Source organism: Salvelinus namaycush, chromosome 30, assembly GCF_016432855.1.
Source record: "Salvelinus namaycush isolate Seneca chromosome 30, SaNama_1.0, whole genome shotgun sequence".
Lineage (NCBI taxonomy): Eukaryota > Metazoa > Chordata > Actinopteri > Salmoniformes > Salmonidae > Salvelinus > Salvelinus namaycush.
In genome coordinates this window covers 11,263,030-11,278,233 of record NC_052336.1, presented here as the reverse complement: position 1 = coordinate 11,278,233, position 15,204 = coordinate 11,263,030, and the positions used below count along the sequence as shown (strand labels likewise).

Below are 15,204 nucleotides of genomic sequence, written 5' to 3'. Positions count from 1 at the left end.
ATATTTGTACTTTTAGTTGAAACTCAGTGCTCTCTCAGCCATTGTTATTAGAGTACTTTACCTTTCTTTTATTTTCCCACCAAATTAAAACATATTTAGGAGCTTACTACTTACACATCCCAGTCTTGCTCTGGGTTACCTTACAGTTCTTCTTCAATTACTGTAATTTCTCTAACAGGCAAGGCTATTTCTGTTCCTTTTACAATGAAGGAAAACCTGATAAAGCTGTTCTACAAATCATTTTAGTGTGAATGGTAAGTTGAGCGAAGGCCGATTTGATGATCTTTTCTCCTTAGATAGGCCTACAGTATGATCTGGCTGCTGTCACAACGTATTAAAAGCCTGTGAAGAGAGGGGATCACAGTAATACTGGTGTCAAATCAGGATTTTGCCAGTACCTGTAAAAAGAGGATAGGATTGAAAAGTCATCTGTCCGCAGTGCTGGTTGTTTGAAATGTGCTGCCAGTATATCGCCCACATTGCTCCAGTGAAAGTCAACCCAGAGTCCCTGTGAGACTCCTCTCTCTGACTCCGGCTGCTCTTTTTCATGTGTCTCATACTCTCATTCCCAATTAAACATTGGTTTCTGTTAATCTACCTAGCAGCCGTTGTTTTCCAGTGACTTCTGACCACGAAACATACTGTGTCTTCCTCTTTCTCTTACCACATTTGTACTTTCCAAAGTACAGCAGTGTTTAAGTCACCTATGTATGACCACAAATAAGGGATCATTTCTGCCCTTATTTCAAATCACCCCTGCCTGGCCTCTCGTTTTACCCAGAAGGGAGATGTGCTCTGGGGATAGGAAGTTGTCGTATTTCCAGTTTGTTGGAAATGTTCAAGAGGAATATCTCTTTGGGAAGGAAGGACATTCAACCCCATTGACCAGGTCCTGGAGTTAGAGAATGACATCATATTGATAAATAACCTGTCCTTTCATTGGTTGAGTGATGGATTGTGCTCACAATATGATCCTCTGTATCTAGTTGACACTAGCGATAACGGCTGCTATTCAATGAGGACAAGGCTACAACATTTTTTATCCCTTGAGAGTTTTTGAATGGCACTACATTTATTGTATCAGGAATGCAAGGAGTACCAGTATATGATGTCTACAATGAATTACATTAGAAATTCAAAATCATTAATCAAACAGACAATATTTAACTTCATTATGAAACTATTTGAAACTTACAATGCACTTTGCCATTTTTATTTTTAGACATATAAAGGACAGATGTGACCCTGCCTGCAGAGCAAATATCCCTATAGGACATTAAAACTTCAACAGTGCCCTGACCTCTCATGTTCCTCCTCTCTAAAATGAGTGGGGAACCACTGTAACATATTTTGGATGCGTGATCCACCCCAACAGAAAGCAGTTCTACAGTTATCTGTAACACAACCCAGTTAAATATTTTCAGATGAGATGATCTAATCTGCCCTGACGAGAGATGTAAAATTACTGTTCAGTGAAAGATACAGCCAGTGTGGAGTGGACCCTCTGGCTTTTTTAGCTTTGCAGAGGATGATGTCCCAGCCAGGGCTGAGATTAGTTTAGCCATGTGCTGACTTGTGTTAAAGTGGACTTGAGACAGAGAGAATGCTTTTCATTGGAGCCATGGTGGAACTGTGAATCAAAGAGAACACCGCTGGGAAGCCTCAGTTGGAGTGGAACATTACCTCACTCTGTTGTATTTGTCAGCAGTCATAACAAAAGTTGTTTCAATCTCAACGTCTCTTGCCTGTCTCTCTAGTCTCTGTCCAATAACAACAGTATTTTGAGAGGCATTTGGGGGACTTAATACACCTGGGCCTATTGTCAGAACTCCATAACTGAGATACCACTATTCACTACTGGCAGCTGGACAACTTACTGTACAAATAGACAGCTATAATAAAATGTATTTATAATCAATCAAATGTATTTATAAAGCCCTTCTTACATCAGCTGATGTCACAAAGTGCTGTACAGAAACCCAGCCTAAAACCCCAAACAGCAAGCAATGCAGGTGTAGAAGCACGGTGGCTAGGAAAAACTCCCTAGAAAGGCCGGAACATAGGAAGAAACCTAGAGAGGAACCAGGCTATGAGGGGTGGCCAGTCCTCTTCTGGCTGTGCCATGTGGAGATTATAACAGAACATGTCCAAGATGTTCAAATGTTCATAGATGACCAGCAGGGTCAAATAATAATAATCACAGTGGTTGTAGAGGGTGCAACAGGTCAGCGCCTCAGGAGTAAATGTCAGTTGGCTTTTCGTAGCCGATCATTCACAGTATCTCTACCGCACCTGCTGTCTCTAGAGTTGAAAACAGCAGGTCTGGGACAAGGTAGCATATCCGGTGAACAGGTCAGGGTTCCATAGCCGCAGGCAGAACAGTTGAAACTGGAGCGGCAGCACGACCAGGTGGACTGGGGACAGCAAGGAGTCATCAGGCTAGGTAGTCCTGAGGCATGGTCCTAGGGCTTAGGTCCTCCGAGAGAGAGAGAGGGAAAGAGAGAGAGAGAGAGAAAGAGAGAGAGAATTAGAGAGCATACTTAAATTCACACAGGACACCGGATAGGACAGGATAAATACTCCAGATATAACAGACTGACCCTAGCCCCCGACACATAAACTATTGCAGCATAAATACTGAAGGCTGAAACAGGAGGGGTCTGGAGACACTGTGGGGCGACGGGGCGTCCGACGATACCCCCGGACAGGGCCAAACAGGCAGGATATAACCCCACCCACTTTGCCAAAGCAGAGCCCCCACACCAACTTACTATCCTGAGACAAGGCCGAGTATAGTCCACGAAGATCTCCCCCGCGGCACAAACCCGAGGGGGGGCGCCAACCCGGACAGGAAGATCACGTCAGTGACTCAACCCACTCAAGTGACGCACCCCTCCTAGGGACGGCATGGAAGAGCACCAGTAAGCCAGTGACTCAGCCCCAGGCAGAGACAGCAAGGGCGATTTGTTGCTCCAGTGCCTTTCCGTTCACCTTCACACTCCTGGGCCAGACTACACTCAATCATAGGACCTACTGAAGAGATGAGTCTTCAATAAAGACTTAAAGGTTGAGACCGAGTCTGCGTCTCTCACATGGATAGGCAGACCATTCCATAAAAATGGAGCTCTAGTATAGCCAGTTATAATTGTAACGGTTTAGCAGATTATTAAAAAAGAAGATCAGTCTTTACATGGCTAAAAGAAAAGGAATTTAACATATACTGTTTACAGGAAACTCACTCTACATCCTTAGATGAAGTTGCGTGGTAAAAGGAATAGGGTGGTGAAATAATTTTCTGTCATGGACAAAGGAACTCAAAGGGTGTGATGATATTAATTAACAAAAATTTCGCTCTGAAAATGCAAATAGGAATGATTCGCAAGGAAGGTGGATCCTTTTGAATATGAAAGTGGACAAAAAAGAGACTTGGCTCATTAATATATATGGTCCAAATCAGGATGATCCACACTTCTTCGAAAACATTTATACCAATTTATTGAACTTACAGGGAACAAATGATCTAATCATTATGGTAGGAGACTATAACACAGTGTTAAGTACCTCAATGGACCGTAAAGGTAATCACTCTACAAACTATCATCACCGTGCCCTTAAGGAAATCACAAATATTATGGACACATTAGAAATAGTGGATATTTGGAGACTAGAAAACCCCGACCTAGTGAGATATACATGGAGGAGACTTAATCAAGCTAGTCGTCTTGACTACTTTCTTATCTCTTTCTCTCTTGCATCAAAGGTTAAAAGAGTTTTAATAGGAGACAGAATGCGATCGGATCATCATCTAATTGGCATTCACATAACTCTTACAGATTTTCCACGTGGACGGGGATATTGGAAATTGAATCAAAGTTTACTGGAGGACAGCTTATTTTTAACTAAGACAAAATCATTTATAACAAAATTTTTCCAATATACTTTTTCCAGTATAATATACTTATTGTTTGGGATACCTTTAAATGTACCTTCAGGGGTCATTCAGTTCAATATTCATCAATAATAAAAAAGCAGTTTCTGGCTAAAGAGACAAGACTAACAAGGGAAGTCCATGAACTAATAGTACAGGTAGATAGCACTAAAAGTGATACTACAGAGATACAAAATAAGTTAGAGGAAAAACAAAAAAAACTTGAGGAACTTATTCAAGAACGATCTAATGTAATCTATTACATAAGTAAAGCAAACTGGATGGAATATTGAGAAAAATGCACAAAATTCTTCCTGAATCTCCAATACAGGAACGCTAACAAAAAGAATTTGCAGAAACTCGTTACTGAATACGGAGTCATCTATGATTCTCCGGATGATATTTTAAAAGAGGAAGCAAATTATTTTAGGCAGATGTTCTCTTTTCCATCTCATCCTTTCCCACTGAATGAAGATTATGGTAAGGAATTCCTTCCAAATAAAATAAAAAATGGAAAATTAACAAATGTACAGAAAGATCAGTGCAACGGCCAAATTACAGAGGAAGAACTTTTTGAGGCTATTAAATCCTTTCAGTCTGGAAAATATCATGTATTTTTTGATATACTAAAAGCTCCATTGTTGGATTGTTTTAACTACTCCTATAGAAATGGTAGTCTATCAGGTACTCAGCAGGAAGGTCTGATTTCTATATTATTAAAACAAGACCCAGATGGCAAATATAAAGATCCAGTCTATCTAAAAAAAACTGGAGGCCCCTTACACTTCAATGTTGTAATGCAAAAATACTAGCAAAATGCATAGCACTCAGGATTAAAAGGGTTTTACCAGGTATTGTTAATCCTGATCAGACAGGTTTTTTACATGGACGATACATTGGAGATAATATACGACAACTACTACAAATAATAGAACATCATGAAACATATAAGAAGCCAGGAATGGTATTTATGGGCGGATTTTGAAAAGGCATTTGATAAAGTAAGACTGGATTTTATTTATAAATGACTGGATTTTTTTCAATTTTGGTAATTCTCTGATAAAATGGGTAAAAATAATGTATAGCAACCCCAGGTGTAAAATAGCAAATAACGGCTACTTCTCAAAGAGTTTTGAATTGTCAAGAGGAGTTAAACAAGGGTGTCCGCTGTCACCATATCTATTCGTTATGGCCATCGAAATGCTAGCTATTAAAATCAGATCCAAAAACAACATTAGAGGATTAGAAATCCAAGGCTTAAAAACATACGTGTCCATGTATGCCGATGACTCAAGTTTTATATTAAGTCCGCAAGCTAGATCCCTGCAATGTCTCATTGAAGATCTAGATAACTTTTGTGTACTCTCTGGACTAAAACCTAATTATGATTAGTGTACAATATTACGTATTGGATCCTTAAAAAATAAAACTTTTACATTACCCTGCAGTTTACCTATAAAATGGGCTGATGGTGAAGTAGACATACTCGGTATTCATATCACAAAATATATAAATAAGCTCTCCACAATGAATTTCAATAGAAAACTTGTAAAAATAGACAAGATCCTGCAACCATGGAGAGGTAAATACCCGTCTATGTATGGAAAAATTGCCTTGATTAACTCCTTAGTCATATCTCAGTTTACTCACTTATGGCGCTGCCTACTCCTGATGATTAGTTTTTTCAAATCATATGAGCAAAAAATATTTTGCTTTATCTGGGACGCTAAACCAGACAAAATAAAACGTGCCTATCTATATAATGAATATGAATTGGGTGGGTTGAGATTATTAAATATAAAAGCACTAAACCTCTCTCTAAAAGCTTCACTCATTCAAAAGTTTTATTTGAACCCTAAATGGTTCTCAAGTACATTACTAAGAAAAGCTCATCCATTGTTTAAAAATGGCCTTTTTGCCTTTGTGCAGATTGCCATGTCTCATTTTCGATTAATTGAAAATTATACTTTTTTCAAAGTATCTCTCTTTTTCAATCAAGCATTGCAGAGCTGGCTACAATTTCAATTTCATCCCCCTGAAAAGATATGACAAATATTACAACAAATATTATGGCTGAACTCAAATGTGCTGGTTGATATAATACCTGTTTTTATGGGAAAGATGTTTGAAAAGGGTATTTTGTTCTTAAATTATATTGTAAATTGGAATGGTAGAGTTATGTCTTTCATGGAGTTATCAGAATTTTACGGAAAGGTCTGCTCAATCCAAGAGTACAACCAATTGATTACAGCATTGCCCCAAAAATGGAGGAGGCTGGTGGCAGCAGGAGGAGGTAGGGAACTTGTCTGTCTGCCCAATATAAAGGATCAAAATTTGCAAAGGAATAAAAATAGCATAAATAGGAAAGTATATCAGTTTCATTTGAGGACCAGGATGTTGACAACTGCCATACAGATTGCAAAATAGTTGGGAAGAGATTTTTGATGTACCGATTCCATGGTATGAGTTGATATATAAAACAATGCAAGATTCTAGACTTCGTGCTTTTCAGCTAAAATTATTATATAGAATTCTTGCCACCAACAAAATGTTGAATATTTGGGGCATAAAATCATCAAAGCTCTGCAGATTTTGTTGTTACAGAATCAATAGACCATTTATTTTGGTATTGCTCTCAGGTAGCCTCTTTCTGGTCTCAGGTTCAGGAATGGCTGAAAATGCATAGCATTGATATAAAATTGACCCTAGAAATAGTACTGTTAGAAGATCTGGAGAGACCGGGTCAGTCAATTACTAATATACTAATACTCTTAGTAAAAGTATGTATCTTCAACTCACAGTCTGTGGATTCTATTTGATTAGATAGATTGAAATTGTACGTTAAACATCACAGCATAGTTGAAAGATATGTGTTGCGTTGAAACCCGAAGTGGGTGGCCAGCAGAGATAGATGGGATGGGCTGAGGGAAGCTGAGGGTTGGTATGTGGAATTGGAGACAACTGGGCGTGGAGTTGCTGTGTGAGAGATAAAATGATGGTCAAAGATAAAAGTTATTTTTTTTAAATGACACTAAGTGGCAGTGTTTTTACAACTAATGCCGGTTTGCCTGAGGCTGATGCCGTGCAGGTGTTTGTACACATGCATATACACACACTCTCATTCAAATAAACACATAGAAGAACACACACATACATGTAATAGTGCCAGACATGCACACAAACATACAGTTGGCATTGCTGTTATGATTTTAGTTGTCCTTGATGTCCTTTGTTTTAAATACATTTTGTTTTTGCGTTGTTTGCTGTTTTCTTCTGTCTTCTCCTTTTTTCTCTTTAGTTCATTCTCTTGGTTGTTGGTGCATTGGGGGGTTCTTGGGGGTGGGGAATGGAAATAATTTTATTTTTTATTTTTCTTCCTGGGGAACTGTGGGGACAGCTATTGGGGAACTGTGGGGGGATCTTGGAGGGGTCGGGTTCACGTTTTTTGGCCTGGTGGTAGATCGGTCAACATGCCCTTGAGCAGGGCATTGACCCTGGATGCTTCTGTGTGTCGCTCTGAATGGGAATTTGTTGGATGACTGGTATGATGTAGTTGTTGAGCAGCTTCACTGCAAGTATATTGTATATTTAGAATATTCAATAAATAAAATAAATATATATATTTTTTAAATGGAGGACTATAGGAGAAAGCCCTGCCTCCAGCTGTTTGCTTAGAAATTATAGGGATATTAAGGAGGCCTGCGTCTTGTGACCGTAGCGTACATGTAGGTATGTACGGCAGGACCAAATCGGAAAGATAGTTAGGAGCAAACCCATGTAATGCTTTGTTGGTTAGCAGTAAAACCTTGAAATCAGCCCTAGCCTTAACAGGAAGCCAGTATAGAGAGGCTAGCACTGGAGTAATATGATAATTTTTTTTGGTTCTAGTCAAGATTCTAGCAGCCTTGTTTAGCACTAACTGAAGTTTATTTAGTGCTTTATCCAGGCTTTATCCGGGTAGCCAGAAAGTAGAGTATTGCAGTAGGCTAACCTGGAAGTGACAAAAGCATGGATGAATTCTTCTGCATAATTTTTGGACAGAAAGTTTTAAGATTTTTGCAATGTTACGTAGATGGAAGAACATAGCATAGCACTGTTACACTGGCCTTAGAGTGATTCGGCTATGAAAGCACTGTCTGGTCAAGCTATGAAAGAGGAAAGTCAGAGAGAAGAGTGTGCCTCAGTATCACTCATGAAAGGGCTTTAGATGTGGAGAGCAGGCTGTCACCCCCCTCCCTCCCCTAAATGGAAGGGAAAAGTAGAGGCCCTTTTAGCCAGAGCTCCAGAGCTCTATGCAGCTTCTGTCCTTTAAATGATGTTCACTGTTCATTTAAAGATTCTGCCCTAAGCTAACAACCATACTCAGTCTGTCTTGATTCATGTCTCCTTGCATCAAGCTCACTGCAGTAGCCTTTCAACCTTTGACCCCTGGAGTAACATGCAGTGTATCATCATCAAGGGAAAGGGAACCCCCACAGCCGGCCCCTCAGTGGTAGTTAGTTCTGGGGTGTATCCCAAATGGCATCCTATTCCCTATATAGTGCACTACTTTTGACCAGTGCCATATGAGCCCTTGTCAAAGGTAGTGCACTACATAGGGAATAGGGTGCCAATTGGGACACATCCCTGACCTCTTCCTGAAATGGAGAGGACACAGGACTGAGTGGCACACACCTCACAGCCCCACACTCAGACTGACAGACAGGCAGCAACCGGGGAATCCCCTGGACCCTGAAGTAGTTTGTTTCATTTTGACCAGAGGCCCTACAGTTCCCCTTCAACCAGAATGAGGCCAGGGCCACATTTCACTACTACTGACCCTTTTGGATTCTGGATGCCTTTTGGACTCAAGGTTCAAAGAGAATACTGACTTTGTTTTGACATCGAAATTATGATAATATGGGTCAGAAACTAAATTAGCGATTGTGAGGGTTGAATTGGATGGTAACATTGTATGTTAAAAATTCAAAGAAGTTATCTCCAACTCATTTGAAGGTATAATTTATTTTGGGCTGTTTTTAGCAGAGAATATGGAATGGCCTTAGGCTAGTAAATCAGGGTACACAGGTGTCTGCTCTACTCCGCTGTACTCAAGAGTTTTATTTTGCACAACAAACAGAACTGGCATGTCTCATCATTTGATTTAGACAACACAGAGCATATTCTCAACACTGAAAATCACCCGTATGGCCCCTATCACCTCCTCAATATATTTACAACAGCACAGCCTCAAGACAAGCCCCTGAAGGTGTGAGCCTAGTCTTTCATTCATCAGAGAACATTTCACCAGTTTATCACAGTGATGTTTCTGTCTGTGTTTCCCTGTGCCTTCAGATCTCCCAGATAGGGAACCTCTCCCACCTGTCTGAGCTGCGCGTGTTGAACTTGGCAGGGAACTGCATCTCCAGGGTGGACAACCTGCAGGGCCTGGACTCACTGACCGAGATCAACCTGAGACGCAACTGCATCTCCACTGTGGTGAGGGAGAGGAGGGGATTTTATTTCATAAGGATCCCCATTAGCCGAGGCCAATGGTGACAGCTAATCTTACTTGGAAAAATAAATTACAGACAAAATACTTTACAATTTACACTACTGTTCAAAAGTTTGGGGTCACTTAGAAATGTCCTTGTTTTCCATGAAAACATGCATGAAATGAGTTGCAAAATTAATAGGAAATATAGTCAAGACATTGACAAGGTTATAGATAATGATTTTTAACTGAAATAATAATTGTGTCCTTCAAACTTTGTTTTCGTCAAAGAATCCTCCATTTGCAGCAATTACAGCCTTGCAGACCTTTGGCATTCTAGTTGTCAATTTGTTGAGGTAATCTGAAGAGATTTCACCCCATGCTTCCTGAAGCACCTCCCACAAGTTGGATTGGCTTGATGGGCACTTCTTACGTACCATATGGTCAAGCTGCTCCCACAACAGCTCAATAGGGTTGAGATCCAGTGACTGTGCTGGCCACTCCATTATAGACAGAATAACAGCTGACTGCTTCTTCCCTAAATAGTTATTGCATAGTTTGGAGCTGTGCTTTGGGTCATTGTCCTGTTGTAGGAGGAAATTGGCTCCAATTAAGTGCCCGTCCACAGGGTATGGCATGGCGTTGCAAAATGGAGTGATAGCCTTTGTTCTTCAAGATCCCTTTTACCCTGTTCAAATCTCCCACTTTACCACCACCAAAGCACTCTCAGACCATCACATTGCCTCCACCATGCTTGACAGATGGTGTCAAGCACTCCTCCAGCATCTTTTAATTTTTTCTGCGTCTTACGAATGTTCTTCTTTGTGATCCGAACACCTCAAACTTAGATTCGTCTGTCCATAACACTTTTTTCCAATCTTCCTCTGTCGAGTGTCTGTGTTCTTTTGCCCATCTTAATCTTTTCTTTTTATAGGCCAGTCTGAGATATGGCTTTTTCTTTGCAACTCTGCCTAGAAGGCCAGCATCCCGAGTCGCCTCTTCACTGTTGACGTTGAGACTGGTGTTTTGCGTGTACTATTTAATGAAGCTGCCAGTTGAGGACTTGTGAGGCATCTGTTTCTCAAACTAAACACTCTAAACTACTTGTCCTCTTGCTCAGTTGTGCACCGGTGCCTCCCACTCCTCTTTCTATTCTGGTTAGAGCCAGTTTGCGCTGTTCTGTGAAGGGAGTAGTACATAGCGTTGTACGATATCTTCAGTTTCATCGCAGATTCTCGCATGGAATAGCCTTCATTTCCCAGAACAAGAATAGACTTACGAGTTTCAGAAGAAAGTTCTTTGTTTCTGGCCATTTTGAGCCTGTAATCGAACCCACAAATGCTGATGCTCCAGTAGTCTAAACTAGTCTAAAGAAGGACAGTTTTATTGCTTCTTTAACCAGGACAACAGTTTTCAGCTGTACTAACATAATTGCAAAATGGTTTTCTAATGATCAATTAGCCTTTTAAAATGATAAACTTGGATTAGCTAACACAATGTGCCATTGGAACTGTCACGACTTCCGCCGAAGTCGGTTCCTCTCCTTGTTCAGGCGGCGTTCGGCGGTCAACGTCACCGGTCTTCTAGCCATCACCGATCCACCTTTCATTTCCATTTGTTTTGTCTTGTTTTCCCACACACCTGGTTCACATTCCCTCATTACTTGACGTGCATATAACCCTCTGTTCCCCCCATGTCTGTGTGTGGAATTGTTTGTTGTAAAGTGTATGTACACTTCAGACTGGTTTGCTACGGGTTATTTCAACCCGTATTTTGTTGGCTGTTCTGAACTGAAGCAGCTGGATTGTGTCTAATCCTTTGGGCTCACACTAATGCACTGTGCAGATGTAATGGCTCAGGCCTATAGTGATTCAGATCTGTGCTAAGATCGCAAACAGCTTGGCCCTTCTATCATCACAGTAATGGTTGAAGATGGTTCCCCCCACTCTGCAATATACTGTGCAAGAACAGTATGCTGCTGTGTTGCTAATGCTGGCAATTATAACAGATGCACACATCCAACTGTCGTGGTTTATATATACTCACTCATTGGCATACAGCTGATGGCTTAAGCTAGTCCCCAAGGTGTTGCCAGTGTCTGTCCCCCTACCTACTCACGCATTGAGATGTGTAGACAGATTATAATTTTCTTCTTAGATGATGATGTTAGCTGCAGATTCTTCTTTCATCTTGTTATCATCCTCCGCTGCTGGCACAAGCCTTGGCATGTTTTCCTTATTTTGATGTTTGTCTTGGTATCACATTTAGAAGTTTTTCTGTTTCATGTCTCACCAAGAAAAAACACAAAGTGAAGTAGCATACTTGTACTCCTGTCATTCATTTACGGTGGTTACCAAGGGGAAATAGCTAGCTCATTAACCCCTCCTCATGCTGACTCCAGTGGAAATGAAATAGGATATTTTTTAAACAGAAATTCCCTCCCCCTACGTTTCTATAGTATAGTATTTCTGATCAACAGAGGAGCACAAACAGGCCTAAACAGGTCCTTCACCAAACCCTTCCCTCACTTGATATGTTGGAAAATTCGACAAGCTCTCACAGTCTCACGTCAGAATTAGACGTTCATTCATGTTTCTCAAACATCAAATTTCAAAGTGTTTAAGGTTAAGTTTAGGCAGTAACTCTGAATTTTTAAGGTTAGGGTTTAGTTTAGGCATTAACTCTGAAATCTTATGGTTAGGCATTAACTCCGAATGGTTAAGGCAGTAGCTCCCAAACTGTGGGGCGCGGCCCCCGGGCACAGGGATCAAAAATATATATATACACTACCGGTCCAATGTTTTAGAACACCTACTCATTAAAGGATTTTTCTTTATTTTTACTATTTTCTACATTGTAGAATAATAGTGACGACATCAAAACTAGGTAATAACACATATGGAATCATGTAGTAACCAAAAAAGTGTTAAACAAATCAACATATATTTTATATTTGAGATTCTTCAAATAGCCACCCATTGCCTTGTTGACAGCTTTGCACACTATTGGCATTCTCTCAACCAGCTTCACCTGGAATGCTTTTCCAACAGTCTTGAAGGAGTTCCCACATATGCTGAGCACTTGGGGGGGGGGGGGGGGGGGGGGCTGTTGCCCAATATTGGAGGGGGCCCCGAGTGAATTTTTGGGGAGATTAAGGTTTATATCATTGGATTTGAACATGCAACCTACTTTTGTACCTGAGGCAGATGTTTACTCCCATCTCCCATCCCTGTCCACAACGCCCTAGCAAAACCGAAACCTTTTTGAAGGTAACAGCGCTCATGGTTGTCTCTAGTGGCCAGTTTCTATGTCATCTCCCGACATCATCAGACATGGATGGACGTCTAATCCTGACTTGTATCACGTGACCAGGCTGGATTTATTTATTTTTTAACAGAAATGTCACATCTTATCAACTACAGCTTCTGTTTACTCACCTAGAAGTTTTGCTGAAATTACTTTTAATAATCGGATATAATGTTTTATTGGCCTCACTGGAGGATGGAGAAAAAATTCTACCCTTCAGCATTTTTCTCAAGGCTCTTTCATTATCCGGATTGCAGGCGCAAACTAAACACAGATACTTTCAGGTGTCTTAAAAGGTTTTCCTTTTCATTATAGTGAGGAATAGAGTGGATTTTTGGAAAGGACTTGAAGGGAAAGACAAATACATTGAAGTGCACTTTTCCAAACAGGTTTAAACCTACACTTAAACATTGGGCTCAGTTACATGGAAGGCCAGTATTTTAGACATACTGTATGTATAACCCTTTGGGTACTGTGCTACATAGAGTACATGTCTGAAAGGTTTGTTTACCCTAGAAAACCATCCTAAATGACACCTAAAATGGAACAGTTTGGAGATGATGGTAACACAGTATCACTCTGTTTGTGATGAATGGGTGATATACTGTTCTGTATGGTTTTAGTCTGTATATTGTATGCACTCTCTAAAAGACAAGTAACTTAAGCAACCTCAGCCATTGAATGACCAGGTCACCAGTAGCACTTACTAAGGATCTCTCTCTCTCTCTATCTCTATCTCTCTCTCTCTCTCTCTCTCTCTCTCTCTCTCTCTCTCTCTCTCTCTCTCTCTCTCTCTCTCTCTCTCTCTCTCTCTCTCTTTCTCTCTCTCTCTCTCACACTCACACTCACACACACACGTGTTTGTTGGCGCTTCTCTTTGTAGTGTTGTTGCGTGCAGCAGAGACAGCGGTTATGAGAGGCTGTGTTGGCACAGTAATGGTTGTAGGGGAGCTCCTCAGTGTGTGAGAAAATCAAACACACGCAAGCTGTCAGCTGTCAGCATAGCTGGGGTGGAGCTGAGCTGTAGAGGTGAAGCCCAGGACATGCAGGAGAGAGACTGACACCAGGTTCAGACACACCTCCTAGTCTCTGGGCCGCTGCTGTTAGAAGATGAGATAGACAGCGGTGGCTTTTTTTATGCACCACATCAGCCCAGTGATGACATCACTCTGTCTGAGACTCTGTGTCTAAATTTAGACTCAGCCAAGGTCGGAGCTGGAAGTGCTGTTGCACTGACGGAGAAGCAGAGGTGAATATTCAGTCTGGGAAGCAGGTGTATGTGTGGTAGACTATGTGCTCATACTGTGGTATGAATTGCATTTTCAGCATGCAGAAATGTATGTTATAAGGATTCATTGCAGCGTTCTCCTCAAAGCCTACTATGTGACACTGTGAGTGGGAGCGCACAATCATCTAATGTCTTTATTTCAGGAGCAGAGCGTTCCTGTCACTATGGGGATGCAGCAGCAGACAGTACTGTTAATGTGTAGCAGTAGAGAAATGTTCCTATAAAAGCAGTGTTGCAAATGGCAGAGATTACAGCCTCCCTCACACCTGTCTCTCTCATTATAATTTATGCAATGATTGATTTAATTATTTCACGACTTCTCCAATCAGACATAGCCATAATCCTAATTATGGCAACAGCATCCCTGCGGAGGCAGCATCCCTGTAATACTGTTAGTGTTAGAGACAGTAAGCTATAAAAGCAAAGAGAGTCACACACACCATATGTATAAACTCCTAATAATTTATTGTGTAAAACACCAACATTTCGGCGTCACTGTGCCTTCTTTAGGGTAATGTAATGAATGCTTGAACCAGGTTATGTAGACAAACAGTGCAATTAGTGCAACAAATGACAATAGTGAGGGGTGTCATAATTATTAGGTTGATTATAAGGAATTGAGTGAAACTGCTAAAAGACAATAGTTTACAGCATATTGAATATATTAGGGTATTGTTAGCATTATCATCAACATATATTATTGTTTAATTTAATTTCACATATATATTTAATTGTTTCCAATTTCATAAAAATGTTTTTACATGTAATCTTTTGGTTCAACCAAAATGCATAATAAGCATAATCAACAGGGAGAACATATTGAGTGTACTCTGATAAACTGTAGAAGACAGCACATTAAAAGTGTTGTGTAATGGGGCCTGAACGGCATGAAGTGAATGCACTCCTCTTCTCCTTAGTTGTTTATACAGTAATTGTGTTAAGAGTAGCCCACCAAACCTCTTGAAGCTAGGGGGCAGAATTTTTATGTTTGGAAAAAATAACGTTCCCAATGTAAGCTGCCTATTTCTCAGGCCCAGATGCTAGAATATGCATATAATTGACAGATTAGGATAGAAAACACTCTAAAGTTTCCAAAACTGTCAAAATATTGTCTGTGAGTATAACAGAACTGATTTTGCAGGCGAAAACCTGAGGAAATCCAACCCGGAAGTGCCCCTTATTTTGAAAAATCCCTGTTCCATTGCCTGC

General features: G+C 40.6%; 1 protein-coding gene across 1 annotated transcript in view; it reads left to right on the top strand.

Annotated features, from left to right (window-relative positions):
- LOC120025302 (leucine-rich repeat-containing protein 49-like) overlaps positions 1–15,204 on the top strand; it is a 54,261-nt gene that overhangs the window by 3,983 nt on the left and 35,074 nt on the right. Inside the window, exon 8 of the mRNA XM_038969796.1 lies at positions 9,263–9,406. Coding sequence (XP_038825724.1) covers positions 9,263–9,406 — 144 coding nt within the window. The remainder of the gene's footprint in view (positions 1–9,262; positions 9,407–15,204) is intronic.